Here is a 12,873-nt window from a genome sequence, read left to right as displayed (position 1 = left end):
CCTCTAGCGTCGATAACCAATAATTTAGAAGAAAAAAACAGACTTGCGGAATAAGGCCAAATTGGCAGCACTGTCTGCAGGTTGCCAGCGTATGAGTTTTGCTTCGGCTTTTGCCCATTTGTTTTGTCCATTGGTATAATAAAATGAAGCTGCATAATTGGAGACTTTGGCTAAGCTGCCTGTTGCTGCTTGTGATATCGCAAACGAGTCATGCATGGCATTCGGAGGAGCTGGAGATCTTTGATCTGGTCGAGGAGGTCAACAAGAATTTCTACGAGTTTATGGGCATCAATCAGACAGCCACGAACAATGAGATCAAAAGGGCCTTCCGTACTCTCTCGATTGTGTTACATCCGGATAAGAATTCCGCCGAGGACGCCAATATACAGTTCCGTAACCTCGTCTCCATCTATGAGGTGTTGAAGGATTCGTCGAAGCGGGAAAAATACGACAAGGTGCTTCGAGATGGAATGCCCAATTGGAAGTCAGCCCTTTACTATTACCGCCGGATGCGAAAGATTGGTTTGTATGAAGGAGCCTTCATTCTTTTCCTAATTACCACCGTGGGCCAGTACCTGTTTGCGTGGGCCGCCTATCTGGAGAAGAAATACACGGCGGAACAGGTATTCGGCACTAAACTCAAGAAGTTGCAAAAAAAGAACAAAAACATTGACATGGACGTCATTCTAAGTGAGATTCCCATGCCATCGCTTCTGAACACGCTACCCATTCAAATACCTCTGGCCATATGGAATCTACCCAAGACCATAAAGAATGGCTTCAGTAAGGCCAACGAGCTTAAGGAATTGGCCCTGGAAAAGAGAAGGCAGGAAATCGAGACGGCTCGTCGCCAGGAGGAACTTGAACGGGAGGCTGAAGAGCAGGTTCGGCTGCGCAAAGAGCAAAAAGAAAATCTGCGTAAACGCAAACAAAATACTACAGCGCCCGTTAAAACCGAAGAAGAGTTACGTGGCTATTCCCAAATTCAGGCTCGTGAGCTCACCGAAGATGATGCGATTCGTCCGGCCATTCAAAAGGTGAGTGCAATCTTATCAACTTCTATACAATCTCAAGTATTCATTCTTTCCATCTAACAAATATAGAGCACTGTCAGCGGTGGCTTTTGGACAGACGAGGATCTCACTGAACTAATCCGATTGGTTAAAAAGTATCCAGGTGGCGCCGGCAGTCGTTGGAACACAATTGCCGAGTCCATGAATCGTTCTGTTCAGGAGGTTACCTTCATGGCGGCCAAAATGAAGGAAAACGGATATCGCATACCAGGACAGGCCGATTCCGGCAATTCGTCCGCAGACCAGTTACGCGTACAGGAAAAGACGAAAGTAAAGTCAACGGCTTCCTCATCTGGTTCGGGTGAGAAGAGCATGCTTATACCAGAAACGAACTGGACGCAAGAACAACAGAGGGCTTTGGAAGCAGCCATCGTGAAGTATCGGAAAACAACTGGCGGTGATCGTTGGCAAAAAATTGCCAATAGTGTGCCGGAAAAAACTAAGGATGAGTGTCTGGTACGCTATAGGTACCTTTGCGAACTGGTTAAGACCCAAAAGAAAGCCGAGGAGGAGGCGAACATGGAGATTAATGAAACACCCACCGAAGAACTTCCTACAACTTCTGCAACGGAAAGCGACCAACCATTGCCAGCATCAGATCCAGATCCGCCAGCGACTAAAAAGTTGAGCAAACGTGAGCAAAGGCGACGAAAACGAGATCTCTCCAGTGGCGAGGACTCGGACGATGCTTATCAATATGAAATCAGCTAATTCTTCCATTTGTTAGGATTCAAAAACAAACAAAAAAAAACCTATTCCTTTTGCAATTCTCGCATAGCTCAAATTTAGACGTAACTCTTCTGTTGTCCCTTTATTAATTTTACCGTGTAATAGTTTCTATATACGTATTTAAATATGTTTCTTTACACATATGGAACGCGAAAAAAAAATGAACTACTTAAATTTTGTATATACGTTTATTTTATTATGACTTTGCTCTAGTGTATAAGGTGGAGTGCAGTAAAAATGGAAAGAGGATAAAGAATGATTTAATCGACAAAAAAAAAAAGAAAAAACGAAAATATTTAAATAAATAACTCTAATAATGATCCATCAGAATGTTTCAGAATTGTCATGACTTGAAAGCGAAATACGTCATTTAATTTATTCTGTATATTTCCTATCACATCAGCTGCATGGCGCAACCTAATGGCCATTCTCCGCTCATCAAAAAACCTGAACAAATATGAAGGCGCCCTGTGTAATATTCAGAGGAAATTTTGGCGTACATACATTGGCGTTTGTATTTTTCGTAACAATAAAATTCCAATATCCTAGGTTAACTAAGTTTAAATAAGTTGATCTATGATTCAGCCTTCTCCTCTGATTCACTAGCACCGGCAAGAACAGACTCTTTACTTATTTCCAAAAACGATGCCTGTGACATTTCGGTGTCATCCTCTTCCTCTTCTATCTCCATTTCATAAATAGTCATTTTACGTTTGCGATCGGACAAAACCGTGGCAACTTTACGACTACCGGAAACAGCAAGCATTTCACAAACTCCATCGAGTCCTTTAAAGGCGGCTCCATCGGCAATGTCATGAATACTGTGTGTCACTGTGGCGTCTGTTAATTTCATTAGCGGAGCCAATTGATGTTGTGTACACTGATTCCTTGCCGCGCTCAGCGAGAATTGAACAAAGTAGCTATGTGGACGAGGACTTGACGCAGATGTGCTTGTCTGGGCTAGCATTGACAACGAAGATTCATTGTAGAATTGCAGATCAACAAAACGTAGATTATAATAGTCCTCGTGCAGCTGCTGGGTAAATGGGCCCGGTTGCAACTGCACACGTGTACAGCGAAGGAGGCAATCACCGCTGCGACTTAACTCTAGAACCATAGCTTCTTGCCAACTTATTGTCAAGGCTAGCATATCGCATTTGGCCGCCTCGTATACATGGTAACTGCAGGTGACAAAATCAACCGATTCATCTTGATCGTCCAGTTGTTCTGTCATCATTGGTGGCAGCTCCCCGCAAATTATAGCATTGCTAAGCTTGAAACTGGCACTAATGCTTTCGGTGGGCTTATGGAATACCGCATCGATGGCATTGAACATCTTCTCCCGCTGCTGAATGAGCGATAGTTTTTTGTCATGCGGCACAAAGAGATTACAATCAGCGAAGCATTCGTTTTCGGCTATCATTTGCTCCCACAACTGTTTGGTGTCCACTTGCTGTGGTTGAGTTAGATACGAATTTTCCAAGTATTGACCGACACGTTCCAAATTAAATTTGCTTCGTTGTGGCAAAGGAGATGCTGATGCCTCTGGCACCGACTCGTCTTCATCATCTTCATTTTCTAGCTCTGGTTCCATTGAGCAAATGAACTCGGCCAATGCTTGATTCTCTTCTTCGGTAAAAACTTTAATGTCGGGTATCTCTTGATGCGATAGCCGAATCGTAGTAATAACCATCCAAGAGTGAAATAGCTTCATATCATAAACCAAAGTATCTATTGTCCGCTGCAGCTCATGGACTTTGAGTAGAAAAGCTCCGCAAGCACGCATCGCCTCATTGGCCACATCCGGCGATATTAAAGCCTAAAATTCAAGGCAAGGGTATAAAATATATTTAATGTACTAATATGTAACTCTATATACCTCAAAGAAATGTGATATCCGTCCAAATCCAGCAATAGTATTGAGAAAGTAAAACATATTGACAGCCGCACCGTTTAATTGTTTAAAAACTAGACTCTTCAAATTGTTAAGACTCAGTTCCACTGAGTTGGCAATCTTTTTAAAGCCTTTCTCCGTCAGAGTACTGTGAATTTGGATTGGATTAGCTTGTGATAACCTGGTTAAATGCATAACTCACTCGAACAGAAATTCTTCAACCTCTAAAGTGGCATAGCCAAAGACAAATAGCTCCAAATAATTGGCGGATATCATGCCATAAGTCTGTGAATTGGCATATTTTGTAAGTTTATTGTCCATCTCCAATTGGACAGTTTCCCAAGCCTCTGTCAGGCATTGTTGAGTATCGTTAATATAGCTATTGGACGGGTAAAATTTGTGAATTCTATCTTTCGATTGTGTAAATTAATTATTACTTACTTTTTGGTTTCCAAAATATGAGCACAATGAGCAGCCAGCTCCAACATGGGCGACATACATTCCTGTAACACGTGGTTGTGAAAGTGAAGCAATTTCAATTGCTGTCCATCACGAAGTAACGCATATATGGCATTAAAGTCTCCATTCAAGCGTACATCGTACACCTCAAACTGTTCCGGATGCAATATGTGTTGGGTTAGATCAATGCTGCCCGCCTGAAGAGCTCCAAGCAACAGAAGATGCACTTTACCGCTGCGCATGATTACAACAAGAAAACAAGGTGAACCCTTGGGAAAAGATTTCTGATCGAGACTCTTTAGGCATGGATCAATATTGGTCAGCGGTTGCAGTTTAGGCAGAAAGCGTTTATGCTTATCCTTGGCATTGCTTGTGTAGCTCTCCAGTTTCTCTTGACAGTTGATGGCTTTGCTGAAGTAAACTTTTTTAATGTCATCATCGTAGATAAGTCCCGATATAATTGTTTCGCTTTCGGCATCAAGCAGGGCCACCTTGCCATTGCTATAACCCACGGCCAACAGAGTCTCATCCATTTGCCAGCTAAGTGAACGAACGCGTACATCTTCGCCAGGTGTGGGAAATGTGACAATCTTTTGCCAATTCAAGCGCTGTATAATCACCTCACCTAACAAAACCAACACATACAATATACATATACATATGTGTATATAGGGATCAAGATCAGGATTTTATTTACCTTTCTCAGTTCCATAGGCAATGAGATCCATTTTGTTATTCCACTCCATGCGCTCCACAACGCAACTCATGTTGCGAGCTCCTATGAGTTTCATGGAGCTGGATTGGGCCATCTTGTAAGCAATCTTTTAATATTTTATTTTCAATTTTTAAATTTCCTTCGCTTTTCTGCAATTTGGGATTAGAGATGTGCAAACTCCGCATACCGGCGACTTACTTACTCTTTACATCTTATCTACACACATCTGCTTCTTATCTACATCGGCAATGAGCCCACTAATAGAAATCAGAGTTGAATTGGGTCAAGAATTGTAATATAAATAAAAATACACAATAATATTTTTTTGGGAAATACATTGTCAGTTTTTATCCAATTGACATGAAGACAATTTTACTTTTGTGGATGTTTTGCGGATCCGGGTTGTTGTTGTTGCCAGCCTGGGCCGAACAAAATGCCAATGCAACAGCAACAGCAACTTCGGCTCCTGCTCCTGCTTCAGCTGCGGCTGCCGCTTCCAGCAATCCTGCCCCTCGTGCATCGACAAATATTAATGCCACTACAACTACCACCACTCCATCACCTCCCATACAAATTATGCAGACGGTGAGCAAGTCTTCGACCTCCACCGATTTGGCTAAAGAGCTTGATAAACTCGAATCGAAGGCCAACAGCACTACCAACGCGGAGGAAAATATGCCAAAAGAAAGGAACGTAAAAGTTACGGCAAATCCCACTGTACGCCCGGATGTTAAACATAAAAATGAGTCACTAAATGCCTCGTCCCCATCCTTGTCAACATCTCCCAGTTCCACAAATACAACGGCAAACTCTAAAACGCAGAAAGACCAGATCATAAGTGCAGATGGAGTTGCTGCTAGTGTTATTGGAAACTTTTCAACCCCACAAAAGGACGTAAACGCTACGAGATCCTCCACTACAAGCACAACCGTACCAACTACCACAACAAAAACAACAACGACCACAACGACACCTCAACCGAAGCCCAAAGTTTCCTATAGCATGGCCGTACATCCAGAATGGGATCAAGATCAGCATCAGCCGCTGGCGGCAAATGGTGTTGATTCATCTGCTTCAGCTCCATCTTCTGCCACACCGGAACAAGCAGATTCTCCAGTGGTAGAGCCATTACGAGAGTCAAACGAGAATTTGGCCGATCGTGGAAATCAGTATATAGTGCCCATTGTGACAGTTATGTTGACCGTACCATTGGCGATTGGTGTGACCATCGTTATGTATCGTAGATTCCGCGAAATGTGGAGCACACGTCATTACAGACGTATGGACTTCCTGGTGGATGGTATGTACAACGACTGACGGCGCCGGCGACAGTCGTAAAAATCTGCTCACTCGCCCCCATCCTTCTCCTCGATGCAACAAAGACTTTCTTAGCTTTAAGGCAGAGGGTAATAGAGTTGGCTTACATACATACAATAATACATAAATATTATGTATTAAACATTATATTGTTCAGTCAATTAAAAAAGAAAATTGTAAATTATTAAAATTTAGACTTAATTACGTTTCAGAGTTGCCAAATTGAAATTGAAATTACTGATTTTGTGAAATTTATGTAATAAGCATTTTGATTATTCTCCATTCTCGTTAGATAATTGTACTAATATTTTTGCATTTGTCGATTTAGCTATTGTTTTTTTTTTCTCTTTTGAATTTAAAAAAAATTGTGATGTTAATGAGGTAAAAAAATTTAATTTGATTTTGAAATACTTTATGAAATCAAAATGAAAATCATTAATACATAAATATGTAGTAGCACATCTATCTGATTCGAGACTTTGAGCAAATTGTAAAATCCTATATACAGCGCAATTAGCAATCAATCATATGTAGTAATCTATAAAATGAAATATCTAAAAAACATTTAACCACAATGTGCCTTAAAAAAAAATCAGCTCTATATATATGTATACACCTATCGCTATAGTAATATGTACCAATCAAAGAAACGCTTTCAAAATTTACACTCCAATTTATAACTTAATCAAACAAAACAAAAACAGTCATCAAATGCAGCAGCAAAAACCAAAAAAAAAAACAAAGAGAGAGATAAATTAAAAACATAAACGATTCAAGCGTGTAATTTCATTTAATATCATTATAATTTGTTACGAATTTAACTGTTTTAAATAAAGCAAACAATTATGTACATTATGTATTTTGATTTTTCTTTGAAATTTTATTATGCCTATATCTAGTTTGCGTTAGCAATTAATTTAATCACATTTACGATGAGACATACTTACATACAAATAAGTTAACTAACTGATAATTGCTTTGATTTAAAGAACAATACTAACATTATGATTAACCCCAATCAAACAATATCAATTTCTGTGTTAAACAGGTCATTAAATTACCTTATTTGATATACATTATGTCTATTGAACAAATCAGATACCAACATTCAATCTTATATCCTAGTATCAAATAGATTTACTAAGTATCAAATAGTTTCTATATCAACAGGAATGATATGAGGCTTCTAGTCTGTCACAGCATTCACATAATTTGGATTGATTTGTTTGCGGCGATAATAGATTACCATATGGGTGGCTAGATGGGTGGGTGGGTCGTGTTGTGTGTGTGTGCGTGTGTTGCTTGGATGCCTAGTGGCTGTCTAATCATTAAGACAAATGCGAATAAGGCACATCTTATGTTAGTTTCCTCTAGACCCACTCTCAGGCCCCCCTGCTTCATAGTGGAAAACGAACACAACAACTGTTTGTAAAGAAGTGCTTTATAAATTATCTTCATCTCCAAATGAAGAAAATTTCTTAGTTCGTTTAGCATTATTTAAACAAAAGGAAAAACAAAAACAACAGCAGACCAACCACACCATTCGCAGACGAATTATACATCGATTTATAGATATATGTATGTATAAAGATCTGTATATGTACATATATAAATTACATATACCTACAAACATATACAAATACATATATATATACTACACATATGCATATACTACAGACTTTATAGTGGGAGATGGAAATGGCCACGGGAATAGTCGGTTGCCTGTGAAATGAGCCGAACAACTGTCTATGGTTCTTGCCTCTGCCTCTGCCTCTGCCTCTGCCACTGCCACTGCCACTCCCGCCGCTGCCTCTGCCACTGCCACTGTCTATGTCTCTGTTCTTGCCTATAATGCCTTTGTGGATTATTGCCGCCGCCTCCCACTCACTTGAAAACGTGCGCTGAACGCGTGCAGTTCTCATCTCTGATCTGATCGATCAGCTTCCGTTTCGATTTAGTATCCGTTCTCAATAGATTTTTTTGTGCACTGATTGCAATATGCATCCTGCCTCGCCGCATCAACATCGTTCTCGTAATGCCAATGTGCAATCATCACCATCAACGGAGACATTCGCCTTGAGCTCACTCAGTCCTCAGCATCTTCATCAGTCACATCAGCAGCAGCAGCAGCAGCAACAACAACAGCAACAGCAACATGTTGTCCAAATTCCCAGCATATCGCATCCCTATCAAGGACTCAAGACATGTGAGAACTCCTAACTATCTAACCTAACTCTATGCTAAGGCAAACTATAATTAATACTAACTAACTTAGTGTCAATTACTAGAGTTTTTCACATTAAATATACCTCACATTGTCTGAAGGCAACACAAATCAGTTTTCACATCATATTTTCTATTGAGCAATTGACCTCACAAATCTCCAGAGGCATTTTGTTGTTGTTGTTGTTTTTTTTTTTTTGATTCCACCTCCATTTCGTTCCCCAATAATGAAAATTTATGCGATATGAAATAATAATTAATGAGCGAGGTAAGGCAATTTGTTCAGAAATGAATCATTTACTGCAAACGTATACATCCTACATATATACCATAAGATACCCATCACAGAAAGAATATATGTATATAGTGTGAAGAGGATCCAACTGCGAGCTGAGTTACATTTTGACACCTATGAAGTATGCAATATAAACTATAATGGCAAGTAAAAATAAATAGAAACCAAGTGATTGGATGTATATATATATGCAAATGTATACTCTTGCGAGAAAATACCATTAATCGCATTATGCCATTAAATCTGTAATAAATCAAAAAAGACATTAATAATACTGAAGTGCCTAAGCCCTAAGAATTTTATTCTAGATTAGAATCAGATATTCGTTTCATTTTTTGATGTTTTAAACTCACTTAAAGGATTTTTTTTAACTTAAAGTTATAGAATTTGAAGTATCAGTTCGATTGGAACAAAAAAACTTTCAATTCTTTTAATTCAAAACTTGTTTTATCAAGATGCTAGAAACTCATGTTCTGAACGATCAATTTATTCAATTTATCTATCTAATATTTTCTCTATATATATCTTTGAGTCATGAATTTCTAAATTAAAAAGTAATTAGAATTGTGCCATTAAAACTAACAGTATTATCACTAATTATTGGTAGGAAAAGCACTAGCTTCGATTCGGTTAACTGCAAAAGATTGTCCTAAAGACAAGCCCAAAGTCTAATTTCGTTTTTTGGTTTCTTGTTGCAAACTTTTTACCAAAATCAATGTACCAATTTGCTAGGGCATACACATGTTCATATACTATTTTTACTATGAAGTAATCTAGCTGGAAACACACGCCTTAACCGATCTGTATCCGTGATATAAATCGTATTGTTGAAACTTTTAAGATAAACAAAAAAAAAAACCGAAAATAATGTACTCCCACCTTTTAATGTACACACAGACACGCACATTTATATTATATGTATGTATGTATGTATGTATGTATGTACATGGAAATAGTTCGAGTATGAGGTGAAATTTTTCTTGGACTAGTTTAAACAAAATCAAAACATGTTCTACATACAAAAAAAAAAAAAAATTCATACATCTGATCATAAACAATTCTTCACATAACTATGTATCCTATGATTTCTATAGACTAAATATACACACATATTAATGTATGTATGTATGTGTGTATTTACTTGTTGCTATTGAAGCATAACGCCCATATCCATAAATATATGTGCAAAGTTTATGATGGAAACTATTTAGATCACCACAAATTTGCACATTTAAGAATAGAAGGGCATATACATAGGCAACTAACTATAATGGGCTAAACATGATTAACAATCTGACAGTCTTTGTTTATTAAACCATCAAACAGCTGTCAGTTAAAGGTGAAATATCAATTATGAAGATCGTGAGAGTTTTAGGGCATTGGCGGTCAAATATAGGAGGAGAGCCAAAGACAAATAGAAGTTGTTTTGGAGTCGATTTACTTTTACCACCAAAATATTCTTTAACGTCTTAGTTTTTGGGCTCATTATGGAAATTAGAAAATCACTTTTCATTGTGACAGCTAGAATATGATTTAAAATCGGTCAAAACAATTCGCAAAGCTAATGCTTGTTTTTTTACTTCGAATTTTTTAATATCAATTTTTGGTTTATGGGTCTTTTTTTTCAGACTGTATTTTCGTCAATTTTTAACCGATTTCAAAAAGTTATATATCAAACAAATCGAAATTTAGTATATTTTAAATTTTTTTAACAATTGGATAATTAAAAAAAATAATTTAATTTAATAAAAATAAATCATGATATTTTTAAGAAATTTACAAAAAACTTTGTTCTTAAGATTTGATTGCGGATTGAAAGCCATTGCTTAAACTTGAATATAAAGACATGGTTTTTTTAAATACTCTAAAAATTAGGGCTATAGCCCTATGAATTATGAAATAGCTTAATGGCTCAGCGTGACTTATATTCTAACCAAAACTTTAAAGGCATTGAAATGCGATATTAATTTTGAAAATCGTTTAAAATTTGGCAAAGTTACAGATTCGCTAAGTTAAGAGTTTTGAGAAATATTCCAAATTTGCTCAGAACGATATTTGGGTAATGAAACAACTTTGCAGTGATTAAAAATCTGTAGCATTCGCTTATCTTTCTCTAAGGCAAATCCGGCACTATTGACGTCTCTTGTTCATGTTATTTAGGGTGTTGTAGTCCAACATTTACTTTATAGATTGGAATTATAAAACGATAGAGAACTTTGCTAAAGTAGTTTTTGGCTTTTAAATCGGATAATTTGCTAATAAAACTAGATTGATACCAATTTTAAATTTGTACCAATAATGCATTGGAATGAAGAAGACATGATTTTCAGTTTTTAAGACCTTTTTTCTGAATCATTAATCCCATTGATGAATGAAGAACCGAATGAATCTTTATTGATTAAGTTCAGTTGAGCATTTTAATGAATAAATTTATAATTATTCACCTTTAATGTACACTCATTCGATTCATTATGAGACAGATTTTGTTTATGAAGATTTAAATACTCAAGTACATATGCATGTACATATATATGTGAAATTAGATTGATCAATGGATAAAACACAAATGAATACATGTTTAATGTACATATGGTAAATATATATGTATATACCTACATATATATATTTGTCTACCATGTGTCTATATATTTGGATGTAATTTCTCGATTACAGATGTTGTCTTCAATTGCTTGTGAAATTTTGAAATTTTTTGATAAGGCATGGCTAATTATTATTTGCCTTTGATTAATTATTCTTTGATTAATTATTGTTGTTGTTTTACTTTCAGCGGAGAACGAGAATATGGGATGTGTGGAACTGCTGGCCACTGCAGTATCGGTGCTCATCATGGTGCTGACCTTTCCCATTTCAGTTTTCATCTGCTTCAAGGTGGTCTCCGAGTACGAAAGGGCGGTTATTTTTCGTATGGGTCGCCTACGCAGCGGTGGAGCACGTGGCCCCGGTGTCTTTTTTGTATTGCCCTGTGTTGATGATTACTATCCGGTGGACTTGCGCACCGTTTCGTTTGATGTGCCACCACAAGAAGTACTCTCAAAGGACTCGGTGACAGTCACTGTCGATGCTGTTGTCTATTATCGGATCAGTGATCCACTTAAGGCAGTTATTCAGGTATCCAATTATAGCCATTCGACGCGTCTATTGGCTGCCACCACATTGCGTAATGTCCTGGGCACTCGTAATCTGTCAGAGCTGCTAACCGAACGGGAAACGATCTCACATACCATGCAAATGTCTCTGGACGAGGCCACCGATCCATGGGGCGTTAAAGTCGAGCGGGTTGAAATGTAAGTACATATACAAAAACTAGTCAAGGCTACTAGTGGCAAATGGACATTGTATATTTGTTTTCCAGTAAGGATGTCTCATTGCCGACAGCTCTGCAGCGTGCCATGGCCGCCGAAGCTGAAGCAGCCCGCGAGGCCCGTGCCAAAGTGATTGCTGCCGAGGGTGAGATGAAATCATCGCGGGCTCTGAAGGAGGCCTCAGAGATTATCTCCGCCAGCCCTTCAGCCCTTCAGTTGCGTTATCTGCAGACATTGAGTAGCATATCGGCGGAGAAAAATTCAACAATTATCTTTCCCCTACCCATGGAGCTGCTAACACCATTCCTCAACTCTTCTGCGGCGGCAGCACATCAATATCATGCGGCAGCAGCAGCTGCTGCCGCTGCAGGACCGCCTCTCCATCGCCATCAGCATCATCAGTGACGCTCAATGTCGGTGCTGCAGCCATATCTTGAGGCACTGCGTCGCTGTGAACTAAGAAAACAACTCACCGGCTCAAACCCAGACGACGACGATGATGACGATATCGTTGGCTATTTGCTATGATCAGATGAGGCGGCAGAGGCAGTGGCAGCAGCAGCGACATAAGAATAAAAACAAAAAAGAACTCATGAAATCATAATCGAATTCCATCATGGAAAGCAATATATATATATACATATATATACATATATACATTACAATATTACAATCAATCGATTCAGAAGCTGAACATATGCTGTTTATCAGGATCTCATCTAAAGAAAGTTCAGATTCTGTTTGACTTCAACTTGGAATATCCCACAAAATAACGATAAAATTGTTAAAAACAAAAAAAAAAATGATTTAAATATATATTGGAAAAGATTTTTTTTTTTAACCTA

At 38.1% G+C, this 12,873-nt stretch overlaps 4 protein-coding genes across 5 annotated transcripts; 3 read left to right on the top strand and 1 right to left on the bottom strand.

Moving 5' to 3' along the window:
• The first annotated feature begins 58 nt into the window (after positions 1-58).
• Positions 59-2,151, top strand: LOC6649318 (uncharacterized protein F54F2.9). The gene is made up of 2 exons (XM_002071333.4): positions 59-1,037; positions 1,104-2,151. Exons 1-2 carry the CDS (start codon positions 144-146, stop codon positions 1,782-1,784), a joined length of 1,575 nt encoding a protein of 524 aa, XP_002071369.1. The 5' UTR covers positions 59-143; the 3' UTR covers positions 1,785-2,151.
• A 148-nt stretch (positions 2,152-2,299) lies between these two features.
• Positions 2,300-5,049, bottom strand: LOC6649317 (anaphase-promoting complex subunit 4). 2 transcript variants are annotated; one of them, XM_002071332.4, is made up of 5 exons: positions 4,853-5,049; positions 4,138-4,780; positions 3,899-4,075; positions 3,682-3,844; positions 2,300-3,621 (listed from the first exon to the last, which is right to left on the bottom strand). In XM_002071332.4, exons 1-5 carry the CDS (start codon positions 4,962-4,964, stop codon positions 2,377-2,379), a joined length of 2,340 nt encoding a protein of 779 aa, XP_002071368.1. In that variant the 5' UTR covers positions 4,965-5,049; the 3' UTR covers positions 2,300-2,376. The 2 variants fall into 2 exon arrangements, with proteins under 2 accessions (XP_002071368.1, XP_046867138.1); XM_047011182.1 differs by having other exon boundaries at positions 3,905-4,075.
• Positions 5,050-5,141: 92 nt separating this feature from the next.
• On the top strand, positions 5,142-6,507 carry LOC6649316 (uncharacterized protein PB18E9.04c). The gene has a single exon (XM_023179209.2). The coding sequence runs from the start codon at positions 5,231-5,233 to the stop codon at positions 6,185-6,187; it is 957 nt and encodes a 318-aa protein (XP_023034977.1). The 5' UTR covers positions 5,142-5,230; the 3' UTR covers positions 6,188-6,507.
• Positions 6,508-8,093: 1,586 nt separating this feature from the next.
• On the top strand, positions 8,094-12,796 carry LOC6649315 (band 7 protein AGAP004871). The gene is made up of 3 exons (XM_002071330.4): positions 8,094-8,393; positions 11,494-12,010; positions 12,079-12,796. Exons 1-3 carry the CDS (start codon positions 8,186-8,188, stop codon positions 12,431-12,433), a joined length of 1,080 nt encoding a protein of 359 aa, XP_002071366.4. The 5' UTR covers positions 8,094-8,185; the 3' UTR covers positions 12,434-12,796.
• The last annotated feature ends 77 nt before the right edge of the window (positions 12,797-12,873 follow it).

Source organism: Drosophila willistoni, assembly GCF_018902025.1.
Source record: "Drosophila willistoni isolate 14030-0811.24 chromosome XL unlocalized genomic scaffold, UCI_dwil_1.1 Seg141, whole genome shotgun sequence".
NCBI lineage: Eukaryota > Metazoa > Arthropoda > Insecta > Diptera > Drosophilidae > Drosophila > Drosophila willistoni.
Note: the sequence above shows the minus strand (reverse complement) of the source record. Positions and strands in the feature narration are given on the sequence as shown.